The sequence below is a fragment of the Empidonax traillii genome, unplaced genomic scaffold (genome assembly GCF_003031625.1).
Source record: "Empidonax traillii isolate 1590-97213 ecotype Southwest subspecies unplaced genomic scaffold, ASM303162v1 scaffold2089:size39178, whole genome shotgun sequence".
Lineage (NCBI taxonomy): Eukaryota > Metazoa > Chordata > Aves > Passeriformes > Tyrannidae > Empidonax > Empidonax traillii.
In genome coordinates this window covers 5378-21856 of record NW_020957282.1, presented here as the reverse complement: position 1 = coordinate 21856, position 16479 = coordinate 5378, and the positions used below count along the sequence as shown (strand labels likewise).

The 16479-nt window shown below is 53.0% G+C and overlaps 1 protein-coding gene across 1 annotated transcript; it reads left to right on the top strand.

The window, feature by feature from the left end:
- Window positions 1-6100: 6100 nt before the first annotated feature.
- SMAP2 (small ArfGAP2) lies at window positions 6101-11511 on the top strand. The gene is made up of 9 exons (XM_027909388.1): window positions 6101-6391; window positions 6950-7035; window positions 8054-8132; window positions 8453-8539; window positions 9063-9141; window positions 9475-9575; window positions 9920-10085; window positions 10215-10537; window positions 11081-11511. The coding sequence occupies exons 2-9, from the start codon at window positions 6962-6964 to the stop codon at window positions 11204-11206; spliced, it is 1035 nt and encodes a 344-aa protein (XP_027765189.1). The 5' UTR covers window positions 6101-6391; window positions 6950-6961; the 3' UTR covers window positions 11207-11511.
- The last annotated feature ends 4968 nt before the right edge of the window (window positions 11512-16479 follow it).

Sequence of the window (16479 nt, the reverse complement as noted above, 5' to 3'; positions counted from 1 at the left end):
GTTAAGGTTGCCCTGTGCTCCTCCTGGTTTGTCTGACTCTTCCCTTCATCCCTTGTCTTGTGAGACCTGCGGGTTCTGTGCCGAAATCCACCCCCTCTAACTCGGTTAGATGGGAAAACCGCCGCTTGAGCACAACCCAAACCCTGATTTAATTCTTTAGTCTTGACCGAAAACACAGGTGGAGCTGTGAAAATCCCTTGTCCAGAGGTAGTTAAATTATGGGGATGGGAAGGAGGAAAAGCAGGATGGAGAGCTTGTGGCTGAAGTAGGTGGTTAAGGAAGGATGACTTCCAGTGGAATGAGGGAATTAGCTTGTGGGGGGAGTTGGCCTAGTCCAACCAAAGTAATATTAATATAAACCACATTTTCACCCAAAATCCGTGTGACTCAGCTCCTCCCTCAGCAGCCTCTTGAGTCGCAGCTGAATTTCCTTTTTCAGTCGAGGCAGTTCAAGGAGTAACTTTTTAAATAGCTGTGGAACAGCTGCATGTGAGTGGGGGGGGGAGGATCACTGCTCCCAAAACCACTGTGGTGGCACCGAAACTGCTCAGCTTGGCTCGGGGAGCCTTGTGTGTGAGGAGAAGGCTCAGCCTTATGTAAGGGAAGCTGCCTGAGGGATGGATGCACGTGGGTTTGTACATCCATTTCGGTTCACTGCAGCCCCGGTGTGCTGGGGGATCTCCCGGGGTTCTGCTGCCCAGCCCTTCAAAAGGCAGGGCTGGAAGGGAGAGTTTAAGGCATAAAGACAAGTATTGATTTCAGCTGGTTGGAGTGTAAATGTTCAGAGCTGGACTTTAGCCTGTGGTGAGCTCTGATCTGAGGGAGGGATCACAGCTCTGCCCACCCCGACCCTACAAACGCCCGCCTCGGGTTGGGACTCGCCATCCACGCGAGGCAAAGAGCACCACGGGGGAGGGTTTCTGTGGAATTAGTGTGTGCTGGGGAGAGTGGTGGGAAGATCCCCTTTAAGAACAGCCACGCAGAGCTCTGAGTCACACGTGGATTTTTGTCCCCACAGCTGCCAGAAATAGGGGACAGGGATAATCCTTCCCCCTCCCCCCGGCACAGACACCTGGCTCTGGGGTCCTGGCTCTGTCCTGACCCACCAGGGTGGAAAGGGAAGGCTCCAAAAAATGCCAAGCTGCAACTTTTAGGGGGAAGTTTGTTCCTATAGTAACTGCCAGGAGTTACATAAGGAATCCCACAGCTCCCATGCCAGGCTCTGCAGTGCAAAGGTAACTCCAAAATGCAGGGGGGGTCTCAAACCAGCTTTGCTCTCCTCCTGGTGGATCCCCAGCGTGAAAAAACAGTTCGTTCAGCTCCAGTTATTGAAGAGGTTATCGAGGTTATCAATCCAACAAAAAGTGACCCCGGACCTGCCACTCCTTCCTCTTTTAGGAGGTATTTTAAAGGACTTAACGGCTTCTAAAAGCTCCCCAGCTCAAAAAAGGAACTGGAAAATAGGGTCTAAATATTCTTAACGTGAAGTGATGAGTTTAAAAACCTCTTGTGAGGGGTTAAATGGCAGCAAAATTCAACCCACTGTGGCGATGGGAGAGCTCCCATCCTGCTGCTGTTTACAGGAGCATTTGGACACGGGGGTGGTGTTTACCTGCCACCCAAATTTTTTGTAATTCATGGAAATTCAGGCCTCCTTGAAACCTGCAACTTGTGGGATTGGCTGGTGTGTAGTTTTGGTTAAAAATGGTACAGGAAGGACATGGATTGACTTTATATATATATATATATTTTTTTTTAGGCTGTGTCATCATCGATACGGGTGATGTCACCCAGTCTCCTTGCCTGGATTGCTGTCATATCACTGCTTGAAATTGTTCCCTTTCACGGCTGATTTAGTCAAGTAAAAACATCACTTTCTCCCGCAGCAGGAAGGCCCCACCCTGCTGTTCACAGCATCTCTTTTCCTTTCCTCCACCTCCCTCCCCTGTGCTGCTCTCACACTTCAAAGCACGAGATGGTACCGGAGATAATACCAGCACTGAAATGCTGCCTCCAGAACCACGGGGGCCCCTCAAATATTGGGTATTTTTGGGGAAGATTTCAAGCCTGTTCTGAGAGGAAACACAGCCAGAAGCAGCTTGGTGGGACTTGGCCAGCGAGGTTCCTCCTGGTTTTGGGGAAGAGGAGTGTCCTGGTTGCCAGTGCACCAAGGAGATTTTTAAGGCAGAGCTGGAAAGCTGTTGGGAGGAATATCCTCAACCTTGTAGTTGCTTCTGGCTCTTCCTGCAAATAGTGGTTAATATATATGTATTTTTTCCTATATATATATTTTTCCCCCATAGTTACTGAGGGGGGGGGGGGAAGGACAAAGAAAAGCCCCCCAAAATAGCCCTTTTTTCCTTCAAAGCGTGGCATAAAGTCGAGTTTTTGGATGAGTAAACCACACACCAGCCAGTCCTGCAAGTGGCAGGTGTCAAGGAGGCCTGAATTGCCACGAAATGCAGGAAATTTGGGTGGTGGGTAAACGGAGCAGCAGGATGGGAGGTCACACTGTGACAGGGGGGATTGGAGAGCTCCTGAGAGAGGCTGTGAACAGTCACCTGCCAGGGATGATCCCGCTCCAGGGAGGATTCCCCACCTCCCTGTCGCTGGGAATGGCTGGGTGATGCTGGGTGATGCCCACCACCACGGGGCAGTGTTGGTGGGCTCCATGGGCACCTTCCCCTGGGACAGCTGGATGCTCCCAGGCAGGGATTGTTTGCTCTGGGAATATTTCCTGAGCAGTGCTGTTCTCTCCTTCCTGCCCGTGAAAGCAGCTTTTTTTTTTTTTTTTTTTTTTTTTCCCTTGCCCCCTTTCTCAAAAGAGCAGTGGCTCTTGCAGCCAGCTCCTGGTTTATTTTTAAATGCCTTCTGGAGGGGTTTTTGCTGCAGAAAGTTGCAGGAGGAGCTTGAGCTGAAATCTGGGGCCTGAATAAAGGGTGAGGAGCGAATCCCCTCGGGGTTTCTCGATGAAAACCGCTCAGGGGGGTGATCCCAGAGCAAGTGGCTCACTTGCAGTGGCCTCCTCAGGCTGTGCTGGGGTTTTGGAGGGGATTTGGGAGCCTTTTCAGCAATTCAGACCATTCAGCAGCCCTTGTAGCAATAATGGCTGTGGCTTAGCTGGGAGCTGGTGTGACCAGCTCGGTATGTGGTGTTTGTTTTGACAGGCTGGGATATAAAACAGGCCGTGGAAGTGTCTCCTGGAGCACTGGCTGGGCAGCTGAGCCTCTCTGGGTGGTGCATCCTCCCTCAGGAACCCATTCAAGCATTCAGGGCAGCTTTGTGAAACCTGGCTGAGCAAGGGATGCTTTTAAAACTCGTGACCTTCCTGCAGGCACTGCCAGGCTGGGAATGTGTCCCAGGAGGGGTCTGATCTATCCTAAATGTGGTGCCAGGGCTGAGGGCAGAGCTGGGCTCTTCAGCCTCTTTGGATTCTTACCCAAAAAGTGTGGGTTTGGTGGATTCAGGAAGGATTTGTGCAGGTGTGAGCTGAGGACATCCCAACAGGGCAGGCTGGGGTGGTGCCACAGCCTTGGCTTTTCCATGGATGTTCAAATCAGCCCTAATGCTGCAGCACGAGCACTGGCAGCACCAGGAATGGCTGGTGCTGGTTGTCACTGGGGCAAAACTTCCCAGTTTTCCATATGGGAAGGAGGTTTCCATTTCACCCCTCAGCTCTGGTGGCTCTGAGGATGCTCAGCCTCAAGGGAACTGGTTTTAGAACCTTTATAACCAGAGGATTCATGGGAGGAACAACTTCTGTTTCTTTCTAGTGGTTTTAACGAGCTAAAAGTTTCTGTTAAGGTGTCCTCAGACCTCCTGGAGATAAATCCATGATTCCCTGGAGGGTCCCAGTGAGTGTCAGGGTGTGCCCAAAGGCTGCAAGGGGTGATAGTGGCTCAGGGCAGCTATCGAGAGCCACTCTCAGACTTCAAAAAACCCACCCAAACATCCTCCCTGCGTGGCCCTGGGGTCACCCCCGGGTCAGAGAGCAGGCTGGGATCCCAACCCACCTCCTGGCTCTGGGGATAACCCACCCCACTGCCCCCAACTTTCTCCTGTCTCCCATAATCCACAGATTTGAAGCCTTCCTTGTAGCACCTCGTGGCTCAGCAAGGACACCCAGAATACCAGCAGTGAGGAGCTCACCCCTGTTGTATAATGTTATTTATTGCCCAACCACCTGCTGGGAGGATTTTTGAAAGCCTGTGTATTAATTTTATTTTTTTTTTCTTAAATTTTAAATATTCCCTGGCGTAACGAGGCTTCTCCATCCTGGGGCCACCCAGAGCTGGGATTTAGGAGTTCAGCTGTTAGTCCTGCGCTCAGTCCTTGCTGGTCCAGCCCCCGAGGTGCCACTGAAGCAGGAGGGTGACACTGCACCCCTGAATCATGGTTGGAGGTGGTGGCAGCATGGCGTGGCAGGTTGTGGTGGCTCGAGGTGGTCCATGTGACAACAGTGAGCTGATTACTCCAGCCCTGCCGGAGTATCTGCCTGTTAATCCTTTTAGTCCTACAAAGGCTAAATATATCTGGAGTTTAAATCTAACCTTGACTCTCACGCTTAATCCTGCCTGCAGTCTCACGTTATGGGGTGGCAGGGAGAGAATTCCATGTGTGAACCAAGGGAGGGCTCCTGGCTGACCCTGAGAGAGCCTTTTATTCCAGATCCTCACTTTTTACCCTGCTAAACTTATGGATTCTCCTCTGACTTGAGTCAATCCTAGCTTTTGGTGGGTATAATAAATGAACAAGGGTGTGCTTTTAATCAGGTCTTCACCAAGAGCTGTTCCTAAACTGGGAAGTGAATTCATCAGCTCCATTAAATTAATATCGTTCTCAAGGGCCACTCTTGAGGGAAAAAAGCAGCCAGTAATGGCAGGAGAGGGCAGAAGACTCGATAAAAGCTTCTTTTAAAACTCATGAGTTCCCTGGAACAGGTATTGGAGGTAAGTTCCAGGTTGTCCTGGAAGGGTCCATGAGCCCCAGATTGCATTGACAGCCCCAAAGCCCTCAGGATACTCCAGATACTTTCCCCATAAATAGGAATTAAATTTAACAGCATATCCAGAGCCTCAAACACGGCACTGCTTTTTTGGGGCTTTGAAATTACACTTTCCCCCTCTTCCCCCTCCCACCTCACTCTCATTAGCTTTAGGCTTTGCTATTTTAGCAGGATAACTCTTCATCTGCAGTAATGCCTGGAAAAAGGGCTGGCACAGTTTACTGGAGGCTTTCAGGTCTTTAACTGGGTTTGTGCCTTGGCTTTGGCCACTTCCCTGTGCAAGGTGACACCCAGCCCGTGGTGGGAGCTGGACACCCAAACTGGGGCTGGCTGGAAACTCCAGCCAGGGGGGTTAGTTGTTGTTCGGTTTTGGTTTTTTTTTTTTTAAAAGAAGAGTTTTAAAACACTCCTTCCAAAGCTGATCTTCCTTCAGCAGGACTGAGGGTCTGCTCCTGGCTGGGAGAAGGACTGGGAGGACCTGTGGGCTCTGCCACCCCCTGGGTGATGCTCTGCTGGGTTTCCTGGGTGGGGAGTGGGGGGGGAATCTAAGCTTGTTAATCTTTCCCTTGTGGTGTTTTTGGTTTTTTTTTTTATCCCTGGCATGATCTCCCCCCACACACCTCGGAGCTCTCCTGCCTGCCCCAGCAGCATGCCAACCTGGAATTCCCACCCTATGGAAACTGTGGAGTGAACTGAGCAAGTGTCTCGTGCTGGGATTGCAACCTGGGGCTCCACTTTTTTGGGTTTTTTTTGGGAAGGGGAGCAAATCCTGGGCTTGGTGCTGTTCTCCTGGCCCGCCTGGGCCTTCCTGCTCAAGGCTCGAGGGGATTTGATGGTGCAATTCCCGTGCTGAGGAGTTTTTTGCTGCTGTTCCTACAGCAGTAGGGAACGTTCTGGAGCTGATTGCACTGCAGCGAGGTTGTCTGAGAAAGAAGGGAAAAAAAAAAAAAAGAAAGCAGGAGCACAAACTTGCATTGGCATGGCTGTGACTTCTGGCTCAGCAGAACTCTGGGGGCTGCAGTGTTTGCTTCCCTCTTCCTCTCCAGAGCTGTTTGTTTTGTGTGGATGGAAGAGGGAGGCAAGAAATCTCCGAGTCTGATGATTCCAGCATCCTGCTGCTGCCTTAATTCCCGTTTGTGGTGTAGAGGGGAATGCAGACACCTGGGTCCCAGTTCACTTGGTAGTTTCTGAGCTGCTCGAGGCAGCCACGGGCGGGGTGGGTGTGACACACCCCGGCTGTGTCTCCTTGCAGGGCCACGATGGGCCTCCTGGAACATCGGGGTGTTCATCTGCATCCGCTGCGCTGGCATCCACAGGAACCTGGGCGTTCACATATCCAGGGTCAAATCTGTCAACCTCGACCAGTGGACACAAGAGCAGATCCAGGTAAGGAGGGTGGAGGAAATACAGGGGGAGGGGTGGGGGTGGGGGGGTTGTTAGTGGGGCTCCATAAATTTGGGAGTAGCCAAAGCCTGAGTAGCCCAAAGGTGTGGGAAGAGCAGCGGGAAGATGATGTTGGGAGGGAGAATGTCATCATTTCAGAGGGTGAAGACAAAGGAGCTGCAAGTGCTGTTAAACTGCCCAAGGCTGCTGCTGTCTGGAGCTGCTGCCCACCTCCTCTCCCCCCCGAGGTTTCCAGGAGCCAAATCTGGGATTTCCAGAGGGGCTTTGGGTTGCTAATGTGATATTTGTCTTGTCTCTGAGTAAATATCGTGCTGTGATGTTAGCACTGGGTAATTGTACAGGAGGGGGGTGGAGCAGCTGCCTCAGGATTCCCCTGGCAGGTGAAGGGTGGCTTTGGGTCCAGACAGAGCTCGGAAATCCACCCCTGCCTGGAGTCATCAGGGCTGGACTTGCCTGGGATGCCGTGGGAGAGCTTCAATGTCTGGGAAAGCAGCAGTTAAAGGACTCTCTTGATTTTTTTTTGATTTTTTTTTTTGTCAGTGTGTGCAGGAGATGGGAAATGGCAAAGCAAACCGTCTCTACGAAGCCTTCCTGCCCGAGAACTTCAGGAGACCTCAGACAGACCAGCATCCTTCCTTCTGGGCAACACAGGCAGCCTGTCCCTGCTGCAGCTTGGGAGCTGCCCTCGTTGCAGCAGCTGAACCAGGAGCTTTCACTCTGGGGGTGGAGAAGTGGGACACCAGTGTCCCCACGTGAGGCTGTTCCACACCTGGCAGCTGTGGGGAGTGGGAGGGTGGGCTTTCCAAAGGGCCTGAGGGTTTTATAAGCTCAGTGGAGAACTGATTGTGTCCTTCAGCCACTGAAAGAGCCGCAGGAGAGGTGGGGAGAGACTTGTTTCCAAGGGCCTGGAGTGACAGGACGCAGGGAGTGGCTTCCCACTGCCAGAGGGCAGGGTTAGATGGGATGGTGGGAGAAATTCTTCCCTGGGAGAAATCCCTGGAATGGATTTCCCAGGGAAGCTGTGGCTGCCCCATCCCTGGAAGGGTCCAAGGCCAGGCTGGAGCAACCTGGGCTAGTGGAAGGTGTTCCTGCCTGTGGCAGGAGGTTGGAATTAGCTGATCCTTAAGGTCCCTTCCAACCCAAACCATCCCAGGATTCCATGATAAAAAGGTTTAACGCTTCTGAAAACTGAAGCTGTAACTTCTGGATGCTGAGTGAACAGGGGTGCAGTGATGTGAACTCCAAAAGAACCTCACTGGAGCATCTCCCCACCCTCATTTTTTATGTCCTAAGCTGGTGCCTGTGGTGCTTTTTTATGTGCAGGATCCAGTGCTGGCCACTGTAAATCTGTGCTAATGACAAGGAGTAAATCTAAAACAGCGAAGAAAACACTCTAAGAATCTAAGCCCTCATTTAATGCACCTTTTATAGCACTGTCATGCTTGGAATAACCCAAGGGCAAAAATCGAGCAGCTAAAAGGGGCTTTGGATCCAGCACTAAATTATTTTAAGAAAGTTACTGCTGGAAATGCTCTTTTAAACAGTCATTAGTTTAGTTACAGCCTGTACCTTGTACCTACTTGTCAAATAATACCACGTAAGGCTTCTATTCTGGACTCCTTTGTCCTTAACGAGCTGCTGCAGAGCCGTGGAGAGTTTCATCCGGGATAAATACGAGAAGAAGAAATACATGGACAGGAGCATCGACATCAACGCCTTCAGGGTCAGTCCCTGGGCACTCCTGCACCTGCAGGGCTGGGGAGGAGTCGCTGTGGGTGTGCCTGTGTGGAAATACAGCTGGAATATTTCCTGTACCAGTGACTAATCCCTCCTCCAGGGCTGGTTGCTGCCACTCAGGGAGAGAGAATTTAAATCGGAGGAGATTTTTGAGTGGTCTTTGTGCAGTTCCTCGCTCAGAGCAGGACAAATGAATCTGTACCTCAAATCTGAGGGTTTTCAGAGCAGTAAGAGCGTGGTGTCTGAACTTGCTGCTGGTGTGGTGCTGAGCTTTGCCCCCTCACACCAGTGTGCTTTTCCCCACAGAAAGAAAAGGATGACAAGTGGAAAAGGAGTAACGAGCCCGTATCGGAAAGAAAACTGGAACCCATCATCTTTGAGAAGGTGAAAATGGTAAGAGCAGAGGGGAGTGCTGGTGGATCAGTGGTGGAGGCACCTCTGAGGCAGAGCAGAGGGAATCCAGCCTTTGCTCTTGGGAGCATTTTTTCTGCCCTCAGTCATAGCAGTGGGTGCTTTGACTCACTCTGCTGGTGGGAGCTTGTTTTCCTCTGCTCACCCAGATATTAAGCAGATGTGTGCTCTGCCTTGCACTGCAGAGCAGATTGGAATCCAGCTATTCCCTGCTTAGTTTTCCAGCCTGAGCAGCAGCTCCTTCTCCCTGGTTTAGAGCCTGCTTGGATTTGACAGTGGGCTCCCAACCTGTTGGGGCAATAAAACAGCTCAGTAATAATATTCACTCTGAAATTCTCTCTTTGGCAGAGCAAAGAGAATTCCACTTGCATTTCCCACTTCTTTCATTTATGTCCACTGGGGGAAAAGGATGGATCTTAAGGGTTAATCTCATTAAAGCCTCAGACATACCAGAGTAACCCCCAAATCTGATCAAGACTTGTGGTGTTCTTTCTCCACCCCTCAGCCTCAGAAGAAAGAAGAAATGCAGCAATCTAGAAAAAGTTCTCCTAAATCTGAGCCAGTAATGGACTTGCTGGGACTTGGTAAGAGCCTTTCCAGCCCCTTTTGCCCTGGTTTTAAGTGACTTTATAAACCATCTTGTGAATCTGGTGGGCTTTCAGTGACAGTTTTCCCTGTCAGGCGAACAAGAGGAATAGTGGAGTGGAATAGAAATGCACACACCGTGGCCCTGAGCTGCTCTGGGGTTAACAGGGGCACACACAGGGCACATCCTGAGCCCTCCCGTGGCCCAGAGGGAGGAGGGAGGCGCTGGCAGAAGGGTCAGGTCACTGGGTGGGGTGGCACCTTGGCAGGGGGGGGAAGGAGGGGTCCCCCAGCCCGTGTGGGCACAACCAGCACAGCTCTGTCTCTCCCAGACGCTCCCGTGACCACCCCCGTCACCAACGGCAGGCCCAGCAGCCTGGAGAAGGACCTGGACCTTTTTGCATCTGTGGGATCAAGCTCAGACTCCAGGAGGGTGAGCAGAGGGTGCTGGTGCTCAGGGTTAGGTCATGGAACCATGGGATGATTGTGGGGGGAAGGACCCTTAAATGTCATCTCATCCTTGCAATGAGCAGGGACACTTTCCACTAGAGCAGGTTGCTCCAAACCCTCTTCAGCCTGGCCTTGAACACTTCCAGGGGTGGGAATTAATTCCTAAAATACCCTCCTTAGTCTAAATGTGCCCTCTTTCATGGTAAAGCCACGAGCCCTTGTCCTGCCACGTGTCCCTGCCCGGAGCTGCTGGGCTGGGGGGCCGACCCCTGGTGCCCTGCCTGGGGCTGGGGGCACACATTGCCCTCATCCCTGTCCCTCTCTCAGGTCGTTGGCTCCATGCCAACCTCTGGAAGTGCCGGCTCTGTTCCCGAAAACCTGAACCTCTTCCCTGAGCCTGGAGGCAAAGGGGAGGAAGTGGGGAAGAAGCAGCTCTCCAAGGACTCCATCCTGTCCCTGTACGGCTCCCAGACCCCCCAGCTGCCTGCCCAAGGTACCTCAGGGCTGTGAGCTCTTGGTGGGCACCACTGGTTTGGGGTGGGATTGGGGTGTCCTGGCAGCTGGATGTGGACACTCCAGGACAATAAATCTCTTCCCTCCTGCCCCCCCTGCCTCTCCCCAGGCGCGATGTTCATGGCCCCGGCTCAGATGGCGTATCCCGCCGCGGCGTATCCCGGCTTTGCAGGCGTCACCCCGTCCAGCAGCATGATGGGGGGCCTGCTGGCCCCGTCGGTGGGGATGGTGGCCCAGCCCGGGGCCGGGGGGATGGTGGCCCCCATGGCCATCCCGGCAGGCTACGTGGGCAACGTGCAGGCGGCCGTGCTGGGCGTGCCCAACGGGGTGCTGGGCGCCCAGCAGGGCGGCTACGTGGCCGGGATGGCGGCGGTGCCACCGCCCGTCTACGGGGTCCAACCCGCCCAGCAGCTGCAGTGGAACATCGCCCAGGTGAGGGGGCACTGCTGGGACACGGGGAAGGGGGCTGGGATGGGCCCTGGGGGCTGCTGGGGGGATGGGCAGGGCTGGCGCTGCGGTCACCAGGGAGGGATGGGGTTCAGGGGGCTGTGCCTGGGGGGATGTCAGCTCGGCTCGTGGAGGGGGGCACACCTGGGAATCCCAGAGTCTCTGAGGTTGGAAAAGCCCTCCCAGCCCATGGATCCGCCCCGTGCCCCATCCCCACCCTATTCCCCAGCCCAGAGCACTGAGTGCCATCTCCAATCCTTCCTGGCACACCTCCAGGGGTGGGGACTCCCAACCTCCCTGGGCAGCCCCTTCCAATGCTTAACAACCCTTTCCATGAAGAAATTCCTCCTGATGTCCAGCCTGCAGCTTCCCTGGCACAGCCTAATCCCACATCCTCTCGTGCCTGGAAGCCCCAGACCTGCTCACCCTTAACTCCTCAGAAGAACTCCTGAAATACGTTGTGGAGCCAGAGTTTGGGCTGGCAGCGTCCAGGACACCTCCCTGACCTCCCTCCTCTCCCCTTTGCAGGTGACCCAGCAGATGGCCGGGATGAACTTCTACGGAGCCAACGGGGTGATGGGCTATGGACAGTCCATGGGAGGAGGAGGAGCCCAGGGCAGCAATCAGTCCCTCAGCTCCCCGATGTGGAAATGAGCCCTCGCGTTTGTGACCATTTTTGCCTTCTGTTCTGTTCTTCAAACCCGCTCCATGAGACATTCAGGGTTTTCCTTTTCGGGGCCGCCCAGCCCCGGACCCTTCCACCCCTGAGCCCCATCTCTGCCTTTTCACTGTCAGACACGGTGAAACCTCAGTGACCAGAACCATGAGCTCCCCCGTCCTTAGCACAGTCAATGCACACTTCGGGGTGGATCCCCCTCCTTGCACAAAACCTCCACCAGACGCTTCTGGGTAGCACTTGATGTCCTGCTGGGCACCTGGGCAGAGGTGGGGCTGGCGAATCTCTCCTTTGTTCCTCGGCACTTCAGCTCCAGCGTTAGTGGGTTGGGGTCAGCAGAGGGGGTGGGGAAACCTTGTTTGGTGCTGAGGAACTGGATCTGACCCGAGCCCAGGGGCAAGCAAGCCTTGCTACCTCCTCCCTTGAGCGAGTTCTCCGGAGCTGAGGCCGCGCTCAGCTCTCTGACCCTCATTGGAACCAAAGTCCTTGGGAAGCCCCCCCGTCCCTCCCCACCCTGAGCCAGCAGGATTCTCGCCCGGAGTGGGGGCAAGGCCGATGGAATGTGAAACTTGCACTTCAGAGTGGCTTTTCTGTCTGATGTTGGTGTTTGATGTATTTAACTTTTAGCAATCTAACTGAGAGTTAACTTATCCAGGGCTGAGAGCCCCACTGCAAGTTTTCTTACACTTTTAAAATGACTATGACATCCTAATTTATACTTTTTGCATATTATTTTTTTTTTTGTTCTTTTCTTTTTGGGTTGTTGTTGTTCCTGTGTAATCCCAGTCCCCTTTCCTGGCTCGCTTTGGACATTTGAATCTTAGGCAGATTTCTTTTCTCATCTCCAGTAGAACACAAACTGCTTCGAGTCATCAGCGTGAGCAAGAGGTCAGACTGTGGTCTGCTTTCTCCTGTTGATATGTAAATTCCCAAATAAAACATTGCAGTGAAATCTCCCCCGTGGCTTCTCAGCTCTTTGAGCAGCAGGTGTTTTCAGTGGTGCTCCCAGGGTGAGTTGTTTGCTCCAGGTGTGGGGATTTTTGGGGTGTTCCAGCCCAATTCCAAGGCTGTGTCCCAAATGTCAAGGAGCTGAGGGCTGCCAGCACTCCAGGAATGGGCTCAGCCCGGGCACAGTCAGGTCAGTGGAGACTTTTATGTACAAGAGACTCAGGTTTGGGGTGGGGGAATTAAATTGTTCAGCTTTGCACTCATTTTTCAACGAAGCCTGACCAAGGCTCAGCCCAAAGGTACATTTTAAGGTTACACAGGAAGTTAACAATCATAAAATTATGGAACAGAACGGTTTGGCTCGGCAGGGAGCTGGAGGATCATCCAGTGCCACCCCCTGCCACGGGCAGGGACACCTCCCACTACCCCAGGTTGCTCCAACCTGGCCTTGGACACTCCCAGGGATGGAAGTGGGAAGCCATTTCCCCCTCGTCCTGTCCCTCCATCCCTTGTCCAAGGTCCCTCCCCATCCCTAGGGAAGGTTGGGTGGGATTTGGGAGTCACCTGAAGCTGCACAGGCAGGAAGGTCTGTGGGTGGCTGTGCAGCTGCAGGGAGAGCTCAGCTCCTCGTGGGAGCCTTGAGCTGATGGCACTCTGCATATTAAATATGGTATTTCTTTCCTCGAGTCAAAACCTGCTTTTTCTAGCAAAAAACCCCCCAAAAAGGAGTTTCTTCTTTTCCCTCCCCAGTGTATCTGTTGGGTGACTGTTTTGAAAAGCTCGACTCCAAGCACAGAAGAAAGTTTTCAAGCTGGCTTTAATCATCTTCACTTGCTGCCCCAATACTGTACATGCAGGTACAAGCCAATGAAAATGTGAATAATTCAGGTTTTCCCCTCTTTTTTTTTTTTTTTTTTTTCCTTTTTTTGGGGAAAACTGGCTAGGAATATTTTACAAAACAGCGTGCACCCTCACAGCCATCAGTCCTGCTGCATATATAGAAACCACAAAAATACAAGAGTTTGACATTAAGAAAGACCACACACATAGAAAACAGTACAGAACACGGGTAGAAAATTGCCATTTGCTTGTTTGAAATCTATTCCCGCTCTCAAGGATCCGTCACAAGCCCATCACCTCGTCTTGGACGTGGAACTGGGGCTCAAAGGACCCTCCAGTTCCCCCCCTCTGGGGTGATTCTTTTTTATTTTTAGGGTGGAGTTGTCAAATAGAAGGAATCTGTCATCAAACCCAAGTTTCTCACGGAACAGGAGGGGGGGGGTCACTGACTGGTTCCATCCTGGCTCCCGAAATCCAAAGGTATCCAAGGTGAGTGTGCCAGTCCTGGGAGTTCTCCTGCCTCTCTCCTGTTCCCTGGGGTGTGGTGGGGACATACCTGGCACCTTCTCATTCAGCAGCAATTAACCCCGTGGCTAATTGGCTTCTGGCACTTCCCAGCCTCATGGGGCTCTCTCGGATCAGCTGATCCTTCTTAATGCAATTTTTTTTTGGGGGGGGGAGTAGGGTGGATTTCAGGCTGGAAAATGTGAAGGACTGTGTGTCCTTGTGTCACTCTTGAGCTGCACCCCTGTCACAGCCACTCCTTTCAGCTCCACCTCCCAGGGGAAGGGCTGGGGTTAGGAATTACAGGCTGAGCTCTGGGTGCATCTCCTTGCCTTTAACGAGCTCATCCCTCATCCTACCTCCGATTTTGGACCCTTTTATGCCCCCTCAGACCTTTTTTAGGGGGGTTGACACGGTTTGAAGGCATAGGCTGCGTTTACAGGTTTGTTAATTGCAGACAAAACCCCTCAACTGGGAACAAAAATTCGGAATTTTTTTGGCAGGATTCACTTTGGGTGCTCCTAAAAACCCCTTGGTGCTTTTCTCCATGTGCTTGTGCAGGTTTGGTTTCCCTAGTGCTGTCAAGAACCAAAATTCAGGGATAAACTTCCGACTTGGAGCTGCTGCTTCCCCCCCCCCCCGCCCCCCCGAGCTGTTCCTAAACCATGGGGGTTTTTTTTTTTTCTATTTGAGGTATAAACTTTGGGGATTAATGACAGATTCTTGAGTCCTGGATCGTGTAAGACACGATCCAGGTGCTTGTTGGTAGCGTGGAATTGGAGGGGGGGGATTGGGATGACACGATGAGGGGTGGGGAAGGGGGGATAATTCCATTTAAACTGCACGAAAAAAATCAAGCCCTTTAAGAAAAACAAGGCCACCAACTTCAAAGTGCTCTTAACATTCACGAGGCACCCGCTGCCAGGGGCCCTGGCCAGTGGGGATGGGGAGGGGGAGCTGCTCCTTCCACACGTCAGGAATTGCTTCACGCTCAGGACAAAATTCCCTTTTGTTTTTCTTTTTTTAGCCAGCGCTGGGATCTGGGTATTTACACACACAGCCACCCTCTCAGGGACCAGGATCGGTGCTCCACCCCTCCCTCCCTCCCTCCCTCCCTGCCTGCTCCCCAGGCTCCCTCTCCATCCCTGCCCCAGGGAGGGATTTGGGAGCAGGGCTGGCCTTGGCTTGTGCCACCGAGCCCCTGGGAGGGTGCTGGGGGGGCTCAGGGGGGGCTGTTTGACAGCAGAGATGAAAGGAGGGCATGGAGGGTGCCCCTCCAAACCCCTCCCTCCCTCCCAAATCACCCCCTGGGCCAAGGGGAGCAGAGGGTGGGAGCAGGTGGGAGATGCCCAGCCCGGGGCTGAGGCTGCCCTTCATTGCACAGGTACAACAAAACAGAACCTGAATGTGGTCGAGTGCACAAGCTCTGGGTCTGGAACAACAACAACAACAAAAACAAAAAGAAGAGGGGGGAAAGGAGGGGGACAAATGAAAGAATGAGGTATAGCAACAATTGGAGCTGCAGCGGGCACGGGGGGCACAGCAGCTCCTGGCCTGGGGGGCAGCTGTGGGACCACGCTGGTTCCTCCTGGATTCCTGGTGTCTGTCCCATCCTGCTGTCTGTGCCCTGTCCTGCTGTCCGTGCCTGAGGTGGATGGTCGGGCTCCAGCACTGTGGCAGCTCCTCAGACAGCAAGACAAACACTGCTGAACGTTTTTCCAAGTCTATTTTAAACCCTAAATCCTCCGCCAGGTGGGTTCAGGTGAGCAGGATTGTCTTCACCCCAAAATTCCAACCATGCTTTTTTTTTTTTTTTTTTCTCCCCCCTAACAAGTTTTTCCTGCAGCTTTTCACCCCTCTTTTCAGCTCCTGAACACCATCCTTGTACTTCTAACAACCAGCTGAGGGTTGGGGGGGGGTTTCTCCATGAAAAAGAAATCCTGCCCCATCCCTGGAAGTGTCCAAGGCCAGGTTGGACGGGGCTTGGAGCAAACTGGGCTCGTGGAAGGTGTCCCTGCCCGTGGCAGGGGGTGGAAGGAGATGACCTTCAAGGTCCCTTCCAACCCATCCTGGGATTCTGTGGAGCAGAAGGCAGATTTCCAGTTGAAGCAGCTTTGCTGGAGGAGCACTGGAAGGGCCCTCATGCCTTTGGATGCAAACCCTGCTGTTCCTGCAGGCGACTCTCCGGATCCATCAGAAGGAAAGCAGGGAGAGCTCTTCCCATCTTCTGCCATCCCTGATGCAAACACCACATTCAGGCTTTGGGCTCACCCAGTGAGACAGACAGTGCTGCTGTTTCCCAAACCAGTGGCCAATCTCACACCTTTGGGCAGGTGGCAGCTGTGGATTGCCCGAGCGTTTCACGTCAAGCTGGAAGAAAACAGAAGGTGGGTTCCTTCTGCCTGGAAAAACATCCCTGGTGCCGATTTTCGGAACTCATTTCGGATCAGGGAGGACCCTCAGGCTGTTCTGGCCGGTGCTGGGGGTTTGTGAGCCCGGGGGAACCAGCCAAGGGGTGAAATTTGGCTTCTCCTGCCCCAGACACCAAGTCCAGGCTGCGCTTCCCGAGTCTCTCCTGCCTCTCCCCGAGCTGTGGTGTCACAAAGGGAATCCTGATCCCACTCCCCAGGAATTCCTGCTCTCGGATTTGAAACTGCCTCTGTAACTGCTTCTGGAGGAAAAAAATAAGGTTGCAAGAGCTGGACAAGCTGGATGTGGAGGGAATTCTTCCAACCGTCTCAGGAGCTCTGTGGCAGCAGGTTCGGTTTCCTGATTCCTGGGAATTGCTTCTGTATCTCACTGGATTTCAGGAAAACTACATTTAAGCATCCTCTCCCCATGCTTTCAGCGTGCCATGATGACACAGGAGCTGATTTCTGGGCCCAGCTCCTGCTGCCCTCGAAAATTTTCCCTCCACTTTGGCAAATTCAGCCCATTCCAGGCGGGTAGAAAACACAGG